Source organism: Protopterus annectens, chromosome 1.part0 (assembly GCF_019279795.1).
Source record: "Protopterus annectens isolate FY-2018-M chromosome 1.part0, PAN1.0, whole genome shotgun sequence".
NCBI lineage: Eukaryota > Metazoa > Chordata > Ceratodontiformes > Protopteridae > Protopterus > Protopterus annectens.
In genome coordinates this window covers 1,798,809,327-1,798,833,644 of record NC_056725.1, presented here as the reverse complement: position 1 = coordinate 1,798,833,644, position 24,318 = coordinate 1,798,809,327, and the positions used below count along the sequence as shown (strand labels likewise).

The 24,318-nt window shown below is 38.9% G+C and overlaps 1 protein-coding gene across 4 annotated transcripts in view; it reads left to right on the top strand.

Annotated features, from left to right (window-relative positions):
* Positions 1–24,318, top strand: part of UTRN (utrophin) — a 4,744,936-nt gene that overhangs the window by 4,651,017 nt on the left and 69,601 nt on the right. For all 4 annotated transcript variants that reach the window (XM_044069601.1, XM_044069592.1, XM_044069610.1 and 1 more), the window contains one exon: positions 4,958–5,044. In XM_044069601.1, coding sequence (XP_043925536.1) covers positions 4,958–5,044 — 87 coding nt within the window. The remainder of the gene's footprint in view (positions 1–4,957; positions 5,045–24,318) is intronic.

Below are 24,318 nucleotides of genomic sequence, written 5' to 3'. Positions count from 1 at the left end.
AGGTACTTCTGTGGTCTTTCCAGCTGTTGCAGATGTCTTGTAAGGTACATCCCAAATGGGGCATTGTACTCTATGATGGGTCTTATGAGTGATGAGTAGAGGGGCACAATGACCTCTTTTGATCTGGATACGGACCCTTTTGTGATTAGGTGGGCCACATAGAAGGATTTTCTAACCACTTTGGCAATGTGATTATCAAAGGAGAGATTACTATCTACTTGGGTCCCCAGATCCCTTATTATTGTCTTCCATATTTAGGGGGCTGCCACCTTATGTGGTAGTTTGTGGGTACTTTGTTTTTTCCAAAGGGGATGACTATGCACTTTTTGGCATTTAGCTTGAGGCCATGATTTTGACACCAGCTATCCGTCTCAGTGAGACCCTTTTGGAGGATGTCTGTGTCAGCCGGAGAGTCAGTTATAGCCCCTAGTTTGCAGTCTGCGAACTTGGTCAGCTGTAGTCCTCCTGTGCTTGCCTGTACCTCTGAGAAGTATATGCCGAACAGGAGGGGTCATAGGACTGAGCCCTGGGGAATTCCACTTGTAACCGGTTTAGAGTTGAACCTAGCTCCCGCAACTCTCACCATGTGGGTTCTGTCCGTGAGCTAGTTGGCAATGCGTCTTGTGACATAGGGGTTTGTTCAGGCTGGTGAGCTTGTCTATAATACCAGAATGGGGAATGGTGTTAAAGGCCTTTACGAGGTCTAGGTAGGCTGTGCGTACCACTCTTTCCCTTGTCTATAGCCTTGGTAACTGTCTCAAAGAAGTCCACCAGGTTTAGGAGGCATGATCTGCCCTTAACAAAGCCGAACTGGGTGGGGTCCAGTGTTTGGAGGTTCCCAGTGTCTATGTTAATGAGTTCCATGATGATGCACTCCATAGCCTTGCAGACCAAGCTAGTCAGACTTTTATAGGGCAGTAGTTCCCGGGGTCTGCTTTCCGTTATCTAATGCCAGTTCTTCTGTTGCTGTGAAGGGTTTTGTCTCATGGTTCCAAATCTTAACCTTGCATTGTCCATGTTGCTGTTCTCCCTGTCTCTTAGCTGGTGCACTAAGACCTTGAGTTCCATCTTCCCTGTCCACACTCTCTTCCCTTGCCCATAGTGTCCCTCTGGTGACTGTGGGATCCTGTGGTAGTTTTATTCCTTCATGTTATAGCTTCCTAGTGTGGTTTGATTGCACCGGGGTCTGCCCGGGTTTTTGTTGGGGCAGGTGGGAGATCGTAGAGCTAAGTCCAGTCCAGGTGGGGACCAAGCCCTCTGAAAATCCTAATTTGCCTCATTAGTGTTCTGGCCTCTTGCTTGCTTTCCTGTACTTCTGTGGTGGTCCTATTTGTTCTGTCCAATATTGTCCTGTCTACTTGCTTGTTCTCCTGTGCTGAGAGGGTTATGTGGCTACATCCTTTTGCAAATTCTCCTGTTGGAGTGTTGATGACCTGTGGTATGTCTGCTGATGTTGCATTCCAAAATTGTGTTGGGTTCTTCATGATCTTTAGTCTCTCTGGCCTTTTTGGCTTTTTTCTTTTCCTTAGTTTTTTTGTTCAAAGTCTCTGACCCTTTTTCCTATATTTGGGTATTGCTTTGTGGACTCGAGTTATCTTTGCAGGCCTGTTCCACAGGCAAAATTTCTTTGGTAGTGGCATCCTGTTGGGCCTTATTGTGGTCAAGTAGGACGGCAACTAATATGAGGCTTGCCTCTTCAAGTGTTTTGTTCCATTGCTGTGTTAGTTCCTCAAAAACATTGCTCCAGATGGGGACTTTTATAAGCCTGAATCTGCTAGGTGGATTTCCTTTGTCTTGGCTGTTCTTGAACTAGATCTCCTTCCATTGTAATCCTTTTAGACTCTTAGAGTTTCTCCAAATGGACAAGGCCAGTATCCATGCTGTTCTTTAGGTCCAGATTTTTGGGGGGCATGTGTGTGCTTTCTTCCTTGAGTTGGTAGAGCAATGTGCTGCTCTAATTAGCTCCTTAGATTGGGAATCTTCAATATCCAATGACTTTTTCCAGGTAGTGCAGAGGGGTCACAAGGTGGGGTGGACTGTGCTGCCTGAGTGGGCAACATCCTCATAGAGATTAATTTTGAAACATGAATACCAAAGATCCACTCGTTGAAAGCAGCTTTTGTGATATTCTGCCTGTAATCCGAGGACCTGTATTTCAGGACAAACAAAACAAGACAGTACTTTGATTGGGATACAAGCAAGTCTGATCCACAGGTGTCTGTAGATGGCTTATCTACCCCTCCTCACCAGAGGAATAAGGCAACTGGTGCAGTTTTTAGAAAAACTGTTTTGTTTAGTCTTCACAGGTGGACAAGCATTCTTGCAGTCCAATCTTAATGGTTTTACAGTGAGCTCTGCCCTGGTTGTAAGGGCTTTGTGAGGTGAGGGGTCATAATAGCCAGGTGTTTTAACTGATGGAGGTAAAATAAACCTAATTTAAATGTGTCAAAATGATGTGTTTTGATTGGTGGAGGTAAAACACACCTCATTTGAATATGACTAAATGTCTACCAATGGGGTAGGGTATCCACACTGGCTAATCCTCCGTTTTCAAAATGTAGTGGCATATTTTGTGTGCAAGTGTCTTTTTCTCTATGATATTTACTCTTGAAGGCTGGTATCTTTTCAGTTGGATCAATTAGTAAAAATTACAAGAAAAAAAGAAAAAAACATAGCCAAGAAAGAGTTTTCACTTTGTGATATGGTAAACCTCCTGTAATTAGAGGCACCTGGGATATATGCAGATGACTCCTTAGGGACACAAGTGTTTTAGGTGTATGGCTTCTGAATGTCCATTACTGTTTCCCAAGTCTTTATGGATTAATTCAGGCCAATAAAGCCAGACCCCACTAGTTGTGTATATGCATGTTTCGGCCTTCTTATGACCTCATCAGCACAGCAGAAGTGGACTGTTTGTCTATAGTTCAGAAACATAAGGTCTTTTAATCCAGCTGATGTCCATAACCATTAACTATGTATTGCCCCTGATGGTGCAGACATAGCTAAAGAATGCCTTGGTTGTCTTTGGCCTGGGAGGCCACATTTACCTAAAATTTTGCTTTGGTAGACTTTATTTGTCCTTTGAGTTATGTTTAGCTTGATGAGAGTGCTTTTATCCTGGTTTGTGCTGGACCTTCAAATGTTTGTCATGATTTTCTCCCTTCTGTTATACAGCCTGTTGATGTTGTGATTACACTAGGATGGCTTGTTTTATGAGTTACTTCTGTACTACTTCCTAGTGGGTACAACTGCCCGTGTGCAGCTGTTAATGTGTTTGTATAGTGTTTCTATGAACAGTTCTGCTTAGGCAGCAGTGTTATCAGGGTTTATGGGGGCTTGCGATTTTGCGAGGTTTTCACTTAATAGTAGGAAATTAGCCTTAGAGTAGTTTCTGAGTATTCCATGGTTAGGTGGGGTTCCAGGTTTTATTTTTACTTCAGAGGAGACCATTTTCTGGTCTGACCTTACCAGAGAAGACATTACACTAAGGGGGTGTACAGAACTCTCCCATATTAGTGTTGTCTAGATTCAGTACGGTTGCTTCCTTGGTTGGTGTATTGACAGTCTGCTTCAGAGACTTTGTTTACACAAGTAAGGGCAATCACCATACACTTTCTCAGTCTAATTTTGGTCTGTTTTTGAGTTTAATCTTTATTGATTGCCATATTCCAGAAGTTTGTGCCAGTGTTTTACAAACCATTTCTGACTGTTTTCTTTCCTTCCTGTATAAGTACTGTGTGTCCTAAATGGTTTGATGATCTGTTATGAAACTGCCAATGAATGATCGCAAACAGCCAGTTGTAAAATTTCTTTACATTGTGTTCATAGCTTCAGATGCATTGGAACAGCTCAGTCTTCAGTTTTATTGTGAACATTTGCCCTCACTTTTGTACAGAAATACGTAAGGTGGTATTCATAGACCACTAGCATAGAACACAAAACCATACAAGGTAGGGATAGTGTTTTGTTTAATTTGCACTCAAACTTGAGAAGTTATTATATGATGTATGTTTCGGATTTGGTTGTGGTGTGTATTCTGTGTGAATATGCAGGCTTTTTTGAGTGACTGTTGTTTTACTTCTGGGAGAGAGTATGTGTTCAGTAGTGTGCAATAAATGACTTGCGGTTTGGACTGGTTTGTCGATTGTGTGGTCGTCAAGTATTTGAGGTGGGCATGTCAAGTGATTTTGAGTCAGCATTACGTCTGTGTGAATTTACATGTGTCTATATACATATGTCTATACACACGCATATATATATATATATATATATATATCAATAAGGGTTCCAGGGTTCTATTCATTGTATGAAATTCTCAGTGTTGAACCCCTTTGTTACTGACATTTTTTATTGACATGTCAGAATTTCAAAAAAATGCAGGTAGCAAGTTGTCCAAGATCACAGTAGGGAATTTGCCCTTTTCCCACTGTAATGTGATCAAGGAGTTGTATGTCATTAGAGTGGCTGTGGGGGGAGGTGCAGCGGGGCTTGCCCCCAGCATAAAATATATTTTTACAATGTTTTGTTTTTTTGGCATTTTGTTGTTCGGTCTTTTCTGATAGAGATTTTATGATTTGAACATTTGCGTGTTCGATGTAATGACATAGACCCATAGTTATATTTATATGTATATGTGTATGTGTGCGACTTCCTCTGTGATATTTTCCCTTGTAGGTTGGTATCTTTTCAAAACACACTGCACTTAGTCATAAATATATTTGTATGCAAGATTAATTGTCTGATTATCACTCTAAGATGTATTGTTTCAAATGGGTGAGTGGGTAGTGGGTGGTTTTATATTTAAAATTCAGAGGAAGCACTGTGGATGGTTATAGTAATCAAGTAGTTGTAACTGTTTTTTGAGAAGTTGCACAGGAATAGAACATGCTGCATTTTTATTTGTATGCATTTTTGTTCTTTTGCATTAATGTTATTCATGTGGTTGTTATGACTACAGATGACTTGCTGGTACCACCTCACAACTCGAGCACAGATTTGGCAGATGTAATGGAACAAATAAACAACACGTTTCCTTCATCAAGTCGTGAGTAAAATGTATTTTTATTTTCTTTTGTTGCAGCTGATTCTTTCTGACACTAAGAATGTGTAATATGCAGGACTATGAATATTTTAATTTAATAAGAAATTGAACATGTTTGGAATAATTTATTTTATATTTGCTTTCCAAAAAAATAAATAGGGCATCAGGGTGAGTAATTGCAGAATAGCATGGTGTTATAATTAAAATATTAAAATCACAGTAATAATGGACATTAGTGAAATCCACTGCAGTCATGTCTGTCTGCAGGCACTGTCAATTTGGGGGATGTAGTTTCACATTGAGGTGTTTATCCCCAAATTCATGTCCTACTTCCATAGCTAGCATATAGATGGTACATGAGACTGAGAACTCAGATGTGCATTACAACTTGTGACCTAGGATACATCTCCTAAACTGGGTCCTAATTTACCTACGCTTCTGTATAATGCTTGAGTTTGGAAATTTAGAGGAACCTAACTTATGTATTTTGCTTTTTTTATTTGTTTCAAATCATTTCAAAAGGCTCCCATTGCATAGCCTTTTATAGATATGAAGCCAATAAAGCACTGTTATTCCTTGTTTGTCAACACACAAGTATGTGTAAAAAGTAAAGCATTGAATTATCTTTTGAGCATACATCTAGAGATGTGGGAAAGCACTACCTTCTGTCCTGGCATACGTACGTATGTATGTAAATGTATCTATGTCCTTGTGTAGGTAAATGCGCATTTCTTTTCTCTGTTTTTTTCCCTCTCCTGCTAAGCGAATTCTCTGCTCATCTCCAGTTGGCCTTGAGTATATTTGCTTCCCAGCTAAGCAAGAGCTGTTTAGAAATCTAGCCCAATATGAAGGAATGTTGATGCCTTAATTTCAGCTGCTTTTCTGTCTTATTTGCCAGGGCTTCTCTTTTCCCAGATGCATGAGGGTCTGGCTTTACATAGGCCTGGCTTACATACATTTAAGAATGGTTTTTTACTGTCCCCAAGCTAGAGGACTACTCTGCAGACCAGTCCTGTATACATATGAGGGGATAGTGTAGGGATTTTCAAATGGCCTTAATGCCACCTCTCGTCACTTGATTTGTGCACTTTGTTACTCTGAAGGTCTGCATTGCCTCCATTTTCCATTTGCATTCTGTCTTACATACATGCCCTTGAATGCTGCCACATAGTCCTGGGTTGGACAAAATGCCCTGTCCTGATCCATGCTACTGAATGCCACACATGTACTGTTCTATTAGATATCAACATCGCAGTGAATTCATATAGATGAACTAGCACTGGTCTGTCACTCCCACCCTTTCTTACCTGCTACTCTGGCTTCTGAATTGCTAAGTGATCTCAGGCCATTTGGATCATAGCCGGGGCTTTTATCCCTTTTTTTGCCATGGACTTGACTTATTTAGACATAAATGTCTGTTGTAACCATGAAATCTAGACCGGGCTTTGCTAGGGCAGTCCTTACTTACAGAAAAATTACTGTTAAAATTAAGGAAATTGTGTATTAGGATCACTGACCTTGACTAATTCTTTAACCACAGTTTATACATATTATTTGTGTAGCCAAAATGAGCCATCTTTGCTACCTGCTAAATCATTACTGCTCTGGCACAGACGCTGTTTTCTTCCTTTTTACCCCTCCTCTATGCCAGGCACGCTCTGTGTTCAGTTTATTGGCACATCCCCTGCATGAACTGATTTTTTTCCCAGCATTGCACTTCATGTGGTGTTTTAGCCAGTGGTTACTGTTGTCCCACCTTCACTTCTGTTTGTAGCTCTATGTTTTAGAGTGCAGAAGGGAACAAACTGCAGACAGGGTTGAGTACCTTTTGGATCTTTGCCATGATGATGCTTTCAGACAGCAATAGCATGCATCTTTGCAGATGTACATTTTTTCATTATGAATTTATGCTTTTGACATCCGTATTTTATGAAGGGCCAATGTTTTCAGGCACCCTGATCTGATTAGTATCAGATGTCCAAAATTTGACTGGCTCTATTGAAGATTTAATACATTCTCCTTACTAAAAGTGCCTAGAACATTGTCTGTCTGGTACTAATTCCTTGAGATGACTTCTAATAACTCTTCATAAAAATGTCTCTCCCAGTGGCTATTCCCATTTTTATTATTGGTTGCTCAAGTTTTTAGGAAATGAGTCATATTCCAGAGACATGGGTAGGGAAGGGGGTAATGGAGGAAAATCAACTAGCTCTCCTTCTAGTAGGTGAAGAGTGTGATTTGACTTCTGCTTGTCTGACCGCATTTGTTTGAGGTTGGAGGTTCTAGCTGTGGTAGAGAGAGTGCTGAGGGCACCAGCAGATGTCCTTCTATATCACTGTTGCAGTATTCCTTAAAGAAGGGATGTCCCGTCCCAAGCAGCCCATCACTCGGCCAGTATGGAAAATCTTGGAGGATCTTGTTTGCGCCATACATCACATTTGTGCTCCTCGCACAGATTAGAGGGCATAAAACGGATGTATGGACGCAACTAACCAGAACTTCCTTTGGCGCCAGTTCGAATGCCATTGTTGCCAGTTGGTTTGAACGTTTTGTTGCTGTTCTGACTTTTTAGAACACCAGATAAGGGCCCTACTGGGGTTATTTTTTCTTTTTCTTTTTAAAAGTTTACTTTCTTGCTCCAGTGTGGCTTGGCCTATTTTTCTATGAAGGCTAATTTGTCAGCCATTTCTGCTTGTCTGCCCTTGACTCTTCCTTTGACTTCTCGTTTTGAGGTCAAACTATTTATTAAAGGTGTCCTGCATATTAGGCCTTAACTTTGTTTTGGAAAAATTGACTCGGGCTCCTTTTGAGCCTGCAGATTCTGCTTCTTTGAAACATTGTCACTGGAAGACTTGCTGGCTCTTATTTCTGCTTGGAGGGTTTCTGAGTTCTAGGCCCTTATGGCCATTACTCCTGTTTTGTTTTTACACAGGGACAAGGTGTCTCTTCGTACTAATCCTTCTTTTATGCCAAAGGCATTAATGAGTTGTCCTTAAATCATTCGGTACAACACTCTTCCTTTTTCCCTTTTCCTCAGTCTGCTCCCGAGAGGGTCCTGCATACCTTGGATTTGCACAAACAGCTCAGGTACTATTTGGATAAAACTAGGACTGTTAGTAAGTCATATCAGCTTTTTGTTTCCTTTCATCTCAGGTCTTTGAGTTTGGCTGTTTGTAAGGAAACCATCTCCTCCTGGTTATCTACGGCCATTTCTTTTTGTTATTCTTTTCATGGCAAGTTTCTGTCTGCTTCTATCAGAGCTCATTCTGCTATGTCTGTTGCCTGTTCTGGTGCCTTCTCCAAGGGGTTGGACACCAATTCCATCTTTGAAGCTGCTACTTGGTCTTCATTGCATACCTTTACTAAGCATTACAAGTTGGATATGGTTTCTAGGACCAGAGCAGGTTTTACTGAAACTATTTTATGTGGGTTTAATAAGGGCTTTTCACAGCCTTTTTTACTCTCCCTTCTTTAACTGTTGGAATATTCACTCCCTCCAACCCACTCTTCTGTATTCTGCATATTTTTCCCTTCTGGGTGTGCATGGATTCCTTTGTCCTGTGACGATTTCTTCTGGGGCATTTCAGTTCTGGGTAGTTGCATTTTTATATCCCTTTTATGCCCTATGTTCTGTGCAAGAAGCATAAATATAATGTACGACACAAACAAAATCTTTTTCAAGCTTTTCCATACTGATCGAGCACGGGGCTGCCCAGGACAGGACATCCCTTCTTTAAGGAATACTGTAGCAGAGAAGCGAAGGACAATCTACTGTTATGGTAAGGTTTTACACAACTGTACTTAAATCTGTAGTGGAACATACATATGGGGAACCATGTACTTACAAAACCACATTAAAATCATCAAATGCTTAGTGGAGGGGTTTAAGGTTGGCCAAAAGTGGAAATATGAGGGAGGACATGGATATTCAGCTGATTGCAGCTTATATGGCTGGGATAAAAAAAACTCTACATAGAGTAGTCATACAAATTTAGATAACTATAATCAGCAAATCACCACATTTCCACTCATTTCTTTAGCTTTCTTTTGAAGATATTTCCATATTGAGTTCTTTACATCTGTCATACAGTGATATAAATCTTATCTTCTTAAACTATATATCATCAAGCCTGGGGCTGTTGGCCCTTACAAAAGGCCAGAGTCAGAAGAGATTTGTCCTAAAAATGTAATTTTGCAAAAATGCCTGCCTTCCTGTTATGAGGAATGAGCATCACCTTGTTCCAAAGCTTTTATATGGATGTAACACGATCCTTCAGCACATGGATGTAACACGATCCTTCAGCACATAGAATGTCACCAAGTAAGCACAAGCAGGCAAATCTTCACGAGACAGTATTACAGCAATAAAGGCTCTCCTAAAACATTAACGATAGCAGCATCCACAATACGTTTTCGTCACTTACTTCATCAGATAATTTGAAAAAACACCAACAGTCTTATATACCCTCAATTAATTCAAACCAACCAATAAAATTGTCTCGTATATTAAAATACTATGTTCTACAATTTTATCTAAACAGTATAACATACCATTGTTTAATAAATATATCATATATATCCTGTCAATCTATCCATACTGTAAAAGTATTATAAAACATACTCTTATATTATTATAAATACATAAATAAATTAAAATAATATTTCTTTGTTGTGGTGTCTTTCGGCTTTTCTCGGTTAGGGGTCGCCACAGTGGAACTCCAGTCCGCTAATGATTGGCAGTAGATTTTTACGTGCCGAGTTGCCGGCCCTGACGCACAACCTTCAACAAAGGTACGCCCATTCAAGCATGTCTCCACACAGAAGACACTCTAGCTGAGAATCGAACAGAACGTCTTACTGTGAGGCGACAATGCTACCGCAGCACCACCACCACAGTACTAAAATAGCATTTCTTTATTACTTTAAAATAGCAGTCTGTAGTGGTAATATAAATAGCCAATTAAAAACTGAATAACCTAATATTAAAATACTATTTGTTATTTATTACAGATACAATCATGTACTTAATGTTTTATGTGTTTGTTATATGCTGTTGCTACAACCTAGCTGCTCTTAATTTGAGAACTGGGGATAGGGAAACTGCTTCATTTAAACCAGGGAATCTACTGGCCTCAAAATAAATTTGCCAGTATAATTCCCTGTACTCAGTCTTGGTTTCCCACATAACACCCCTCACATCTTTAGGAATTTCTTCAAGTATAAAAAACTTATAGTTTACGTTGTCACATTGTATACTGTGTTTATATAAAGCGGTATTAATGTTCTGTGTACGTATAGCGTTTAAATGCTCGTATATTCTCCTTTTTATTTTTCTCTCTGTTTTACCTATGTAAAATGCTTGACACGTACACAAAGCTAAGTATAGTACACCCTTACTTTCACAATTACTGTATTGTTTAGCTGTAATAACCTTGTTCCTGGAAGTTAAACTAATAGACTCTATTATATATGTAGGGACACTGGGTGCATCTACCACATTTAAAAGTCCCCAGTCTACATTTCTTCATAGTTTTATTATTATGTTGACTTTCCAAAATGGCTTTAATATTAAACCCTCTCCTGTAGACCCATTTAAAAGGTGTATCAAAATCCAACTTTAAATCTGTCAATTTGCTAAACTTATTCCATTCCTGTCCAATAACTTAGCAAATAATTTTAGAGTCACCACTATAATCAGTAATAAATGCTGAACTAAATGTATCTTCTCTGTCATCACTTTCTTTTTTATCATTGTGTGTATCCCCCACATTTAGTTCTTTAACACCTAAAATAGGTGCAAATCTATTCTTTCTTTCTTGCAGAACTTCATTTTTAATTTGAATAATCAAAGGGCCCGGGTAACCTCTCTCAGTAAACATATTACTTAAGTTGTTACATTCCTTCATAAATTCTTCTTCATTTGAAATCATCGTGCTTATTCTTACAAACTGGCCCTTGATTATACCTTTTTTTTGGATGATAGGGGTGAGCACTGTTAAAGTGTAGAATGGAAATAGAGTAAGTTTGCTTTCTAAACACTTTTGAATTATATTTGTTCTCTTTCTTGTATATGGTGACGTCTAAATAATCTATTTCCCTATGTCCTATGTAAATCTCAGAAATTCAGTGGACTCAGTTATGTATTGGTAGAATTCCAAAAATAACTGGAATGTTCCTTTCCAGAAAATAACAGTCATCTAAAAAGCATTTGTACAACATCCAACAATCTCTATATTTACTGTTTAAAATATATTTCTTTTCCCACATAAGCAGCACCAGATTTGCATACATAGGGGCACATCTAGCACCCATAGCCACCCCACTAGTCTGTGGATAAAATTATCCTTGAAAAAAAATAACATTATTCTCTAGTACTAATTCCATAAGTGTAGAACAAGTATGTGTTTCATCATTACTCAAGCATGCTACTTCTCTCAAATATTCCTCCATCCATTCTTTTCCTATATTGTGAGGAATAGATCCAAACAAATCTACTATATCAATAGTAACAAACATTACACCTTTGTTGTATATTTCTTGGGTAATATTTCTCAAAAAATCCCAAGAATCCTTCAAAATAACTTAATTTTCCATGACCAGGTCTTTCAATTTTGTATCTAAATATTTTGCTAGAAAAGTAGTAGCTGAGCCTTCAGCTGCTACTATAGGTCTGAGGGGTGGATCATGAATATTCTTATGAATTTTCGGTATTCCGAAAATTGATGGAACTCTTGGCTGAGGATTATATAAAAATTCAAATATTTTTTGGTTGATAAAACCCTCAAGCAATAAATCATTTAATGTTGTGTATATCTTTTTATATGCTATATTAATTAATATGGTTATTAGATACCTCTCTGTATTTCATATCATCATGCAAGTTTTCTAACATCTTAGCTTCATACATAATGTTATTCATGATACCTATCCCCCTCCTTTGTCTGGCCTCATAACCCTCACTTGTTTATTTTCTTGTAACTCCTGTAATAATTCTTTCTCACTGTGTGTTAAGTTTGGAGGAAATCTATGCTTCTTAAAATAGTTCCTGAACTCATGTTCAATATTAATTTCCAGGTTTCTTAGTTGGGGGGTGTAATGGCAGGTTAAATACACTTGCCCTTTGTAGTCTAGCATCTGAATTGGTTCCTGTGCCTTTCCCTTCAAATATTAGCTGAAAATTGATTTTTCTCAAATACATTTTCAAATCAATTAAGGTCCTACTAATATCACATTTTTGTGATGGTACAAAATGTAAGCCTTTAATTAACAAAAAATGTTTTTTATTTATTTCTATATCACTAAAGTTAAATATATGAAACCCCTGATATGTGTACTTAAAACCTTCTTGTGTAATATTGTTTTCTTCCAACAGGATTTAATTTAAAATCTGTCTCTGCCCTTCCCCCTCCTTTGGTTCCACTGTTAATTCACTGGTGATTGATTTTGAATATTTTCGGATCTCTGGAGGGGGAGGGGATACTCTAAAGGGTCCTGCAAGTTACTTTGAATATTCCTATCCTCTTTGAACTTTATTGTTGTAACAATTCTGTTCTTCTCTATAGTTTACTTGGGGTTCCATATTCTCCCTATTAAACCGATAGTTGGTCCTTTTTCCCTTTTAAACCGATAGTTGGTCCATATTCTCCCTATTAAACCGATAGTTGGTCCATATTCTCCCTATTAAACCGATAGTTAAATACATGGATGTATTTCATGGTGTTGCACTCTGATGCGATTATGGATGTGGGAGATTGTTTTCAGTGCTGTATGACACAGTACAGTATTATCATATTATGGTTCTTTGCTAAGGTGTGACACAATGCAAAATAGCTATTGAGTAGCCTTTTTTGTTTCAGGATGAGCACAGCTGATCTCTGTTAGGTTTTGATTGGCACAAATTGCTAAGGACTAGTCCTGTGGTTAACATTGTGTATTGAAGGCTTAGAGTGATAGCCTTGTAGTTAACAGTGTGCCTCATTGAGAAAACAGTGGTAAATAGCTGTACAGTGCGTTCTGTAATTATGCATTTTTTTATTATATTATAACTGATAATGCAGACAGGTAGATAGATTTTGGTTCATTTCACTCTAATCCCAACATCTAAGTGACATCCGATCACTAACTGTTCTGCAGAAAAATGTTAATGTTTCATACATTACCTGAAACAGTGGTCTTGTAGTACCGTGACAACATAATGTTGAGTTCCTTGCAAGCTGTTTTAAACGTTGATTTTTGAAACTACAGAATCTTAAGTTTACCACACTGTGCCATGCACTTGTGTTGAAAAATTGCAGTAAGAAAGTTAACTTAGTAGAAGTTGTGCAGGAATGTAAATGTCTTGGACTGTTGTTGACCACTGATTGTGTTTTTCTTTGTTTTGAATGTTAGTAAAACTGTAGTCGGTGTCTTAGCATTCCTATTAAAAAGGCTGAAATAGCTATAGACATTTCAAGTCGTAAGCTACAAGATCTCAGTTCAGCTTACAAAGGAGGTCAGGACAGCTTTGTGGAAAACGATTGTTATTCCCTTGTTTAGTTTTACACTATCTGCCCTCTGTGCCAGTTCCATCACTGATACCTAGAGATCTACTTCTCGACTTAAAGACTACCAATTTTTTTACTAGTACCTTCCATCAGGAGAGCACTGTTCACACTCAGTTTCAGTGGCACAACAGGTGGCACACTCTTTTTTTTGGTGTAGAAGGCTGTGGGTTCTGTTTCCGTACCAAGTAGATCGATTGCTGACACTGCAGTGCAGCATAAAGAGGTTGCTTCATGCCTGTGTGTGTCGTCCTTTAGATGAGATGTGAAACAGCGGCCCCATCTACCTGAGTTGGTGGAAGCTGTTGTGGATTTAAAAGATCCCACTGCACCCATGGAAAAGACTAGTAAAAGTTTCCCAATGCCCTGGTCAAATTTCCCCTAGTAGTATAAATACTACCTCAGATCATCCCTGCAAAGAGGCCATTAGTCTTATGGGACTAACCTGGTTAACAAAGGATAAATACAATAAATAAATAAAAATAAAATAAACATTAAGAATTAGGGAGGTACTTATCAGCAGGCATGTCACTGCTCTGTGTTGCTTTTCAGTTGGGTTGAATTTGTTTCAACCTACTTTTGGTGTCAGTAGGTTAACGATGTTTTTTTGTTAAATTAACGCTATGTTCCTTCAATGAGAGTCCATATGAAATTTTGAAAATGTTCTTCCTCAGAGTGGTGAAGATGAGGGAAAATTAATGCTCCTTCTTTTAGAGTGTCAGTTTATCCAAATAAAAAAGGCATTTGGAGGAGAAGATAATTACATTCAGAGAATTAAAAACAAAATAAAAAAGGGACCGTAAGAATGAGACTTGTGGTGTGTGTAATTCCCACCTGAGAAGCACTAATTGTGAAGATAACAGAAAGGTCAAGACCAAAGCAGACCAGTTCATTCAGTGTTTAGCAGTAAAACAGCAAGTCAAAGGCCTTTGTTATCTCATCTAAAATGATCCAGCCAAGATTCACTAAGTCACTGCCTTGCTGTGCAGCTGTTTTTAAGATGCAGGACAATAGTTGTGGTATAGATTAGCCAGCGTCTGTGGTGTTCATTGCTCAGAAGCATTGAATAGCTGCTGTTAGGGTTAGACTGCTTGATGTAGTGGTTCTAGTCACTTGGATACTATGAGGGGTGCTAAAAATTAATGTAACAGATTTCAAAGTAGTAGGTAAAGTGCATTTGGAGAGTAGATGGATGTTAACCGATCAGCTGATGAGCAGTTGAGGAAGCTTGAGGTGTAGATATGAAGTGCCTGAGAAAAACAGTGTTGCAAGTGAAGAAATGAGGACATCCAAGCAGAAGCTAAAGTAGTCCCCAGTTACAGAGAAGGTTGAAGAGAACAGATTGAAGTTGTTTGCTCAATGGTGTGCAGAAAAGCAAAAGACAAATTGTTAATGCAGAGTTGGGAAAGACAGAAACCGTACAAGAGGAGATGAAGATGGCCAGCCAAGAAACGCATGCATTGCATAAGAGAAGAACTGAGGCAGGCAGGCATGACTGTTGAAATAGAGAAATATATCAACAGTCCACGTAACACACCGACTTCATGTGAAAATGGGGTGAAAGGTATTGATGATAATACATGTGGTAACTGACCACAAATTAGGAAAAGTGCTGCCTACAAAGGAGGTGTTAAAAGATAAACATGAATGGGATAGAGAGGAATGTGTCGTATTACTTTATATTCCTATGTTGGGTCTGTTTGCATGTGGCATGTTATATTTGTGAATTTACTGTAGCAGTTGATTTTTATTAGTGAAGGAAGGCTGGAAGGAGAAGGATGCGCTGTATTGTTATGGAGGAGCACCTAATTAACAGGACAGGTTGAATGCGAGAGAAAGAAGAATGCGAAGCAAATGCAGCAGCAGAGAAATTATGAAAAGCGCATTTTCCGTAATCAAGTTAGAGGAAATATTGAAGGATAATTTTGATGTGCCTGTAAGGAAGTATTTATCTTTCCAGAAGTGCTATAGTCTACGAAAGAAGGAAGATTGCCTTTGCTTAGAGAAGTTGGCAGCTATTGTAATCCACTCACATTTCCATGAATGGTGACAGAACATGGTAAAGTATGATTAGAAACTGGATTATTCGCACACAGTTCAGATTTATTTTATATATTTTATTTATTTATTTTACATTTGTTGACCGGGCTAGTCTAGCTGGATATATGTCCATTTTCGTAGAGGCCCGGGGAGAAAAGCTCCAATGGTTAGTACAAGTTTAAACAGAGATCAGCAATACAAGATTAAAATTTATAAACAGAGGTAGGTAATACACATATTACACAAATATGAAAGGAGCAAAAACAAGAAGTGGAGTAATAAAATGTCTTAAATGTAATAAAAACGTTTTTTTTTTTTTTTTTTTTGTGGATTACAATAGTCATACAGTATATATGTGTAAGCATATATCTACATAGATGTTATCTAAAGGGAGAGCTATTAAGGGTGCAGGAAGAAGAGAACGATAGAATTACGGAAGAAGAAAAGAGAGAAAGGAAGAAGGAAACTTAAACTGGGTTGGTGCAGGAGCAAAGCCAGTGTTTATTGAGATGCATTTTTAGTTGTCTTTTAAAAAGTGGGAGAGAGGGCAAAGATGAGATATCAGGGGGAAGTTTGTTCCACATTTTTCCAACAGAGTTGGAAAAGAGGCAGTCGCCTGCAGAGTTATTGGGTTTGGTAATATTAATCAGTAGTTTGTTTGATGAACGTAGATGTTTCAGGTTATTGTATGGGGAAACAAGGTTAGAGAGTATTGGTATATTATTTGGTTGGTATAGGATCTTGTGAGTTAAGAGCTGTTGAAGTATGAGCTGGTTAGGAAGTTCAAGCCAACCTAGTTGTCTTAGGTTCAGGCAGAAGCAAATCGAGCAATATTATAGTAAGATGTTGCTAGTTTCTTGTGGTTGTTTTTGGAGAGATTGGTGTATATGGGGGAAGCATAGAGAAGAGTAGAGATTAGGTGAGATCTGGTCAAGGTGGTCCTAGCTACAGGTATAAGGAAGGGTTTGATTCTGTAAAGGGATCCGATTTTTTTATTAACTAATTTTATTGTGTTGTTGATGTGAGAGTCAAAGCTGAGAATATTGTCAATAGTTATTCCTAATAATTTTGTAGTTGAATCCGGAGAAATGAGAGTACCGTAAGTGGAAGTGAGAGTGAAGTTTAGTGGGGTAGATTTGCGGGTAGGTGAGAACAGTAACAGTTTGGTTTTCTTTGGGTTGAGGAGTAGGCAACGGTCTGAAAACCATTGTTCAACAGTGGAAAAAGCTTTTTGGGTAAGAGACTGGAGTTCAGTTTGAGAGGTAGCAGTGCAGATTATCGTAGAATTGTCTGCATATTGTATGCAGATAGTGTTTGGAATAGCTGATTGTAGGTCATTAATAAAGATAGAAAATAGAAGGGGGCCTAGGATAGAGTCTTGAGGTACACCTAAAGAGATAGGAAGGAGATTAGATAGTGAAATTTTCCAAAGTACTGCCTGCTGACGGTCTGCTAGGTAAGATGTAAACCGAGTTAAGGAAGGAGGATCAAGTGAGAGAGATTTTAGTAAGTGCAGAAGAAGTTTATGATTAACCATGTCGAAAGCTTTAGATAAGTCAATGAAGACTGAAGATGATAGATTATTGTTGCGGTTATAGTTGATGGAGTTAGTAAAGGACAGTAAAGCAATGGTGGTACTGTGGGAAGGTCTGAATCCATGCTGACAGTTGGCAAGTAGGTTGTTATGGAGAAGGTGGTTAGGTAGTTGTTTGTGGATACATTTTTCCATGATTTTAGCTATAGATGATAGAAGTGCTATGGGGCGATAGTTTGAGAAGTCCTTAGAGTTCCCCCCCCTTTGTGTAATGGGATGATGTGAGATATCTTCCAGATAGAAGGGGAAATTCCTTCATTTATAGATCTATTTATCAGAATAGAAACTGGATAGGCAATGGCTTTGGCTCCTATTTGCAGGAATTCTGCAGGAAGTTTGTCTACAGAGGGGGTGGTAGGTTTTAGTTTTTGGAGCAGTGATGAGATAAAGGAGGTAGAAACAGGTTGTAAGTGAAGGGAGGGAGGTGGATTTAAAGTAGGTAAGAATAGCTTAGAGGTGTCGTGAGATAGGTGACTAGCAAGAGTTTGGATAGTATTAGTGAAGAAAGAATTAAAGTCATTGGCTATTTGTGTGGGATCCTCTGGGTTAGAGTCCTGAGGGTTTGGTGTGATAGACTGGCCTGGGGATAAAAGATTATTAATACTGGCCCAGAATTTTTTAGGTTCCTTTTTGGAGGTTTGTTGTAATTGAAGGTAATAGTTCTTTAAGTTTTGGCGGTCAGTTAGATTCTTAGTGGTACGCCATTTAGTCCAGGATTTGTTTCGGAGAATGATTTTTGCCTAGTATTGTTGGTCAGCCAGGGTGCTGCTTTAGCTTTGGTTCTAATAGTACGACTTGGGACATGGTGATCCAGGATAGATAAGAATGTGGAATTGAAGTATTCTGCTGCTTCATTAAGTGGGAGATATTTTAGTGGGGACCAGTTACATTGTATTAATTCAGCTTGAAAATGCTCAGAGTTAAATTCCTTTTTTGAACGCAGTGTTCTGTAAGTGGTAGGTAAATTTAGGTTGGTTTTATGTCTAATGACATAAATTAGTGAGTGGTCTCTTAGATCATCTGGAAGGGTACCTGATTGGTAGGTTTGTTGGGGAGTATTAGTAAGAATCCAGTCTAAGGTGGTTTCTTTGTTGTTGGTTTTATTAGTTTTGGTAGGACTGTTAATGAGTTGTATAAAGCCATATAGGTTTATATGGGAGGTGGGGTTTGTACTATTACAGGAATTTCAATCAATGTTGAAGTCGCATAAGACTAATGTTTCTTGAGGGAGGTTGGTGGAGAGCGAACTGAGGATACATTCTAGAGTATTAATGTTATTTCCTGGAGGAAGATATACACAAATGATGTTTATGGCTTTACTAGTGTTGACTTGAAGTTTGGAGCTGATTACTTCTGCATTTTTATCTAGGGGAAAATTCAGATTTATAGTACTAATTTGTAATTGTGCTTTGTAGAGAATTGCTACCCCTCCTCCCTTTTTGGGTGTGCGGTCAAGTCTAATGATATTATACCCGGGTGGGGTGATTTCATTGTCTTTAATGGTAGGTCTTAGCCATGTTTCACTTAAACATAAGATATCAAATTGGTGGACTTCTAGAAGGGAATGGACTTGAGTAATTTTATTACAAATACTTTGTATATTGAGATGAGCAATAGAGAGAGAGTTGGCAGGTATGGTAGATGATAGAGAAGTAGCTTTATCTTGTCTTTTGTAGCCATTGGTATTGATATGGTGTGGGCCAGGGTTAGGATGAACATCTCCATCCAACAGTGAGTGGAGGACTTTAAAATTGTTAGGCTGGAGAAGTTTGTAAAAGCAGTTGATTAGTTTCCTAGATCTTTGTTTGCTTGTCTTAAAGTGTGCTAGTCTGTGGTATTTGGGTAGTGGGTAGTTGGGTTGAGTAGTGGGATTTAAGAAGGTAGGAGAGAAAGGTGTTATAGGTGTAGAGGTGTGTTTAGAGGGAAAAGGAAGAGTAGAGTAAAGTGGATATTCATAGGAGGTTAAGAGGTAAGTAGTTACAAGAGGAGGTAAAAGTGATAAGCAGATAAGTAGTTTAAGTTGTGAAGGGATGAATGTTTTCCCGATTTTAATGATTGGGGGGGTGAGTGAGAAGATAAGAGGTAGATTGTAGGTGCAGGTGAGGAGTAGCAGTATGACTTTAAGTAATAGAGGAGGAAGTAGGTTAGTTAATTAGAGGGTGTGATGTAAAGTAAAAAGGGGTTGGGTAAGTTTATGATAAGATTTGTCTGATTGGAGTGGATAGGATGGGGTTGTGCCAGTTAGTGGTATAAATGTAGGACTAGTGGGGGCAGGGTAGGGGAGCGGAGTGAGCCCGAAGGGCGCATGGAGCGGGATTGAGCAGCAGAGTGAGAGAGACCAGCTGGAAAATTATCAGCCACTGCTGTTCACAGGAAGGTAAGTAGGTTAATGGGTAGAAAAACTGTATAAAGTATTACTTTGTATAAGAACAAAGTAAAAAACAAATATAGGGGAGCTTTGTCCCTTAGCTAGTTTAAGGTTAGGGAGGAGGGTTAGATCAGGGTTTAGAGAGTGTGGAATGAGATTAGAGGAGGCTATTGTGTGGTTACAGGCAGATAGAGGTAATGTTGGGCATAGGGGTTTTAAGAAAATAATACAGGCTATAGGAAGAATGAGTACCGCCACCTAGAGTAGAAAGGAATGATAGCAGTTAGAAAAGGAATAGGGGAGGCTATTTAGGTAAGTCTCATTTAGAATAAGCTACCTATATTTTAGGGACTAGAAATCAGGGAATGCAGGTGGGAGAGAGGGTAGAAGTGGTCTGCGGTAGGCTGCTGATTCACACACACGGAAGGACAAGCTAACATAGATAGGTATTCTTAGATAAGCAAGTCTAGTACAGGGCTACATACATTCAAATGAGAACATTAATGGGGTCCAAGCTGTAGCTCTTTCCTTGAATGGCCCAGACTAGCAGGTCGGAATGTACAGGAAAGTCGACAGTGGTTTTGCAGGAGTGAGTTCATAGAATCCAGATGCAGGAAGAGACCTTCAGGAGTGGAGTAATTCAAATGAGAACATTAATGGGATCCGAACTGTAGCTCTTTCCTTGAATGGCCCAGACTAGCAGGTCAGAGGAAATTTAGTTTTTTTGGTAACCTCCAAACTCTGGATCCCACCCAGTTCGGATTTGTGAAAGGCAGATCATGCCTCCTGAACCTTATCGACGACTTTGAGGGAGTCACCAAAGCCGTGGATGAGGGTAAGGTGGTTCACACATCTTATCTTGACCTTGCCAAGGCTTTCGACACCATCCCCCATTCTGGAATTATAGTTAAACTCACTAAACTAGGTATAAATCCATATGTCACAAGATGGGTTGCCAACTGGCTTACTGACAGAACCCACACTGTAAAAGTTGCAGACTCCAAATCTGACCTCAAAGCAGTGACAAGTGGAGTACCACAGGGTTCCTTCCTGGGACCGCTACTGTTTGGTATCTACTTCTCTGAAGTACAGGCTAACACAGAAGGCCTCTGGCTAATGAAGTTCGCAGATGACTGCAAACTAGAAGCCATAGTCAAGTCCCCAAATGATGTGGACATCCTACAGAAGGGCCTCACTGAGACAGATGCCTGGTGTCAGAGCCATGGCCTCAAGCTCAGTGTCAAAAAGTGCAATGTCATCCCCTTTTGTAAAAACTCTGTACCCATGAACTACCACATAGGCAGCAATCTACTCAACACCAAATGCGTGATAAGGGACCTTGGGACCCAGGTGGACAGTAGTTTCTCCTTTGATAGTCACATCGCCACAGTAGTCAGGAAGTCCTTCTATGTGTCACACCTCGTCATAAAAGGGTTCTCATCCAGGAAAAAAGAGGTCATTGTTCCCCTCTACTTGTCACTCATTAGACCCATTATAGAGTACAACGCCCCTTTTGGAATATACCTGACAAGACATCTGCAGCAGATGGAAAGGCCACAGAAGTACCTCACAAAGAGGATTACTGGCCTCAAACAAATGCTCTACACTGACCGCCTCAAAAAACTCCAGCTTTACTCCGTAGCATATCGCCTACTCCGAGGTGATCTCTGCCTAACATATAAAGCTTTGTCAAACCCAGAGCTGTTGGACATGCTACACCATAAGAAATCCCAATCCCTCTGAGCAACATGCTCTAGGGACCTAAGCCTTGTCACCACAATAAACAGGACATGCTGGAGGGATAGATTCCTGTATCAGAGACTTCCTATACTCTGGAACAAGCTACCCATCTATGTCAAGCAAAGTTCTTCATTAGCACTCTTCAAGAAAAATCTTGATGAGTGGGTGGGAAATAGGAAATACACCCTGGGGATCACTTCTGTGTGTCTGCTGGACAATGGCACAGGAAAATAACTTTCTTGGGTAGCGTAAGCTATGGAACCTTGCTGGCTAGGCTTACGTAGGCCCTTGAGCCAATAGCCTAGTTCATACCTATGAACCTATGAGATGATCCACTGGGCAGGAGTTCTTTGAATTCTTTTTGTGTGTAGGAAGATTTGCTTTGAATGAAGAGGGGAATGTTTAGAAGTCATTAAAGATCAGTATTATAATCTGATTGGTGTAGATCAGGTTGACAATTGGCAATCACTTGCTCCAAAAGGTATACAACAGCTGTGTGAATTTAATGCATAGGAGGAGAGGACATTTCTGTTGTCCAGGCTGCTTTTCTGAAATGTTAGTAGAACAGGCAGTGGTCATGCATTGTATGTGCTGGACCACCAGCTGTTTTATCCTTTGTGGTTTGTCAGAAATCAGCATAGCAGTGTACTTCTTTCTATGTATGTTTATTTGTCCATCCTATAGAAACAGTAAAGCACAAACTTATTTTCATGAATTAAAAAATATAAGAATAAATGCACCTAAAAAAGCCTTGAACATAAAATAATTCTTAAGTAATGGCTAAACCAACATTCACAGACTCGTGCATAATGGCTTTTGTGTTGTAGCTACACAATTTAAAAAATGTTCTATTTTTCCTTAATCGCAGAGATAACACTAGAAAAGGCATGCCTGAGCAGATATTTTTTCACAGCAGAGATTTTAAACAGATTAACACTACAACACAAGTTGCTTGTGAAATAGCTTGTATGCCTAAAAACAATTTAATATTTAATTCTGCCATCTAAAGTAGGCTCACCGGGCAAAAATAGGAAACAGTGGTACATTCATGAATATGCATTTCACAAAAGCTTTAAATAGCCTGATAATTAACATTAAGTAACATTAATCTTATGAATAAGAGGTTGTCCACATATAGAGAGTATAACTACATTATAATCAAAAGTTGATAGCAAAAAGATTTGCCTGAAAAACATAATCTCACTGGAACAATAAGGTTTAGCTGTATCCATCTGAGCCAGCCTAGTAAAAATCTTTTTACTCCGCAGTTCTGTATGAGAATGAAACTTAAAGTCTAAATAAGGTAAGGAAGTGCCCGACTCCCCCTCCCCCCCATGAATTCTTGAGGCAGTAAGAAAAATGACCTCCCTTTTTGATTTTGACCTATTTATGCTGAGATGATCATTTGACAGATGTTGTAAATTATAAATATCATGTTGAATAATAGAAAGTCTGAATGAGGACCCATACCTAAACAGAGGAGAACCAAAGAAAAAAGTGCACAATATTAAAATTAAAGTCAAAGTTAAAAAAATAAAACTAACTGTAATGGTGAATAACTAAAGGGGCCAAGGATAGAGGGGTAATGTTTTGACTGTGGCCCAGGCAACTTGGGTTTGACTAATGGCTTGGAATGGGAAGAAGTCTGCCTGCAAGTAGGAATAACTTTGTTGAAGGATGGGGGTATGTTTTTTCTGAATGAAGAAAGGCAGGTTACCTGTTGAAAGGTAGCTGGGGGGCAGGAACAGAATGACAGTGACGTAGACAATGAAACTCGACTCGCATCATCCTAACTTCGACTAGTTAAGAGTACCCTTCTAATTAACATTCTCCAAGCTAAGTGTGCAGTCTTCAGCTGTGAAATCTTGGTTCTGGAGGAGGTGGCGCTCATAAATGTCATAGATAGAACAGTCTTTCTCTCCCTTTTAGGGGAGGGCCTATCTGCGGGTCAGAACATAATTCAACCTCTTCCCTTTGGTTAAGCTGAAAAGATCAAATGAGCTGATGGAGATGAGCTAATTCTAGTGGTGAAAAGTTCAAAACTGACCCATAAGGAACCTCCAACTCTAGTGTAAGAATAGGAGTGAAAATCTTCGACCATGATGACATTAATCCTGACAGTAGGATGATGACCCATAAAAAAATGTCACAGAACAGCCAAACTCTTTCAAAGAATCTAGAATATCATTGTGACAAAGCCACTAGTTTTTTAGTAGTCCATAAAAATAATCACATTTGTAAAGAAATACTAAGAACATTGTACACTTTGTACACACATTCACTGGAAAGTCCTTATTTTTGAATCCATTTGACAGTCATCCAACATATATGATTGCTTTGCAAACAACTGTTATATTATTTAGAAAGTAAGTTTTGAAGAAAAAAAAATAGAAAGGAATATCAACAAAATGTATTGCCATTTTAGAGGTGGAAACTGCTGATATTTCTAGATAGAGGAAGACGTGTCAGTAGTAAGAAACTGCATCAAATGTATTAATAGGTCACGAATATGTGCAAGATACTCTAATCTTTTTAAAAAAATTCTAAGTCAGTACCATCATGGGTCCTTATTTTATGGAAATATTCACCAAATATACTTCATCAGGAGTCAGCAATGTAAAAGAAAAGCCGAGAATATTATCCGGACTGTCAGTTGTCACATGCTTAACAAGATTATTACTAAACAAAATGTAAAATTCCTCAGCTGTTTTTAAAGAGACTTTGTCTCCAGAGTCAGGTTTAGTAGTATTTGAGAGAGACCTTGTCTTCTGTCCCATAAACTGCTGTACATTTTTCCATGTCCTTCATCACCCTCGGTGGCACAAAACCTTTTTAACCAATAAACCTGTTTTCTGTGTAGAACTCATTGCACCTGTTGTAAAACTGTTGGACTTAAAGGACTCCAGTTAGACTTCGAGGGAAATTTAGCATTTGTTTAAACTAACATTGTTTTTGTTTTTCTAATCAGCATAGCTTTTATGTACCTGAAAGGGAT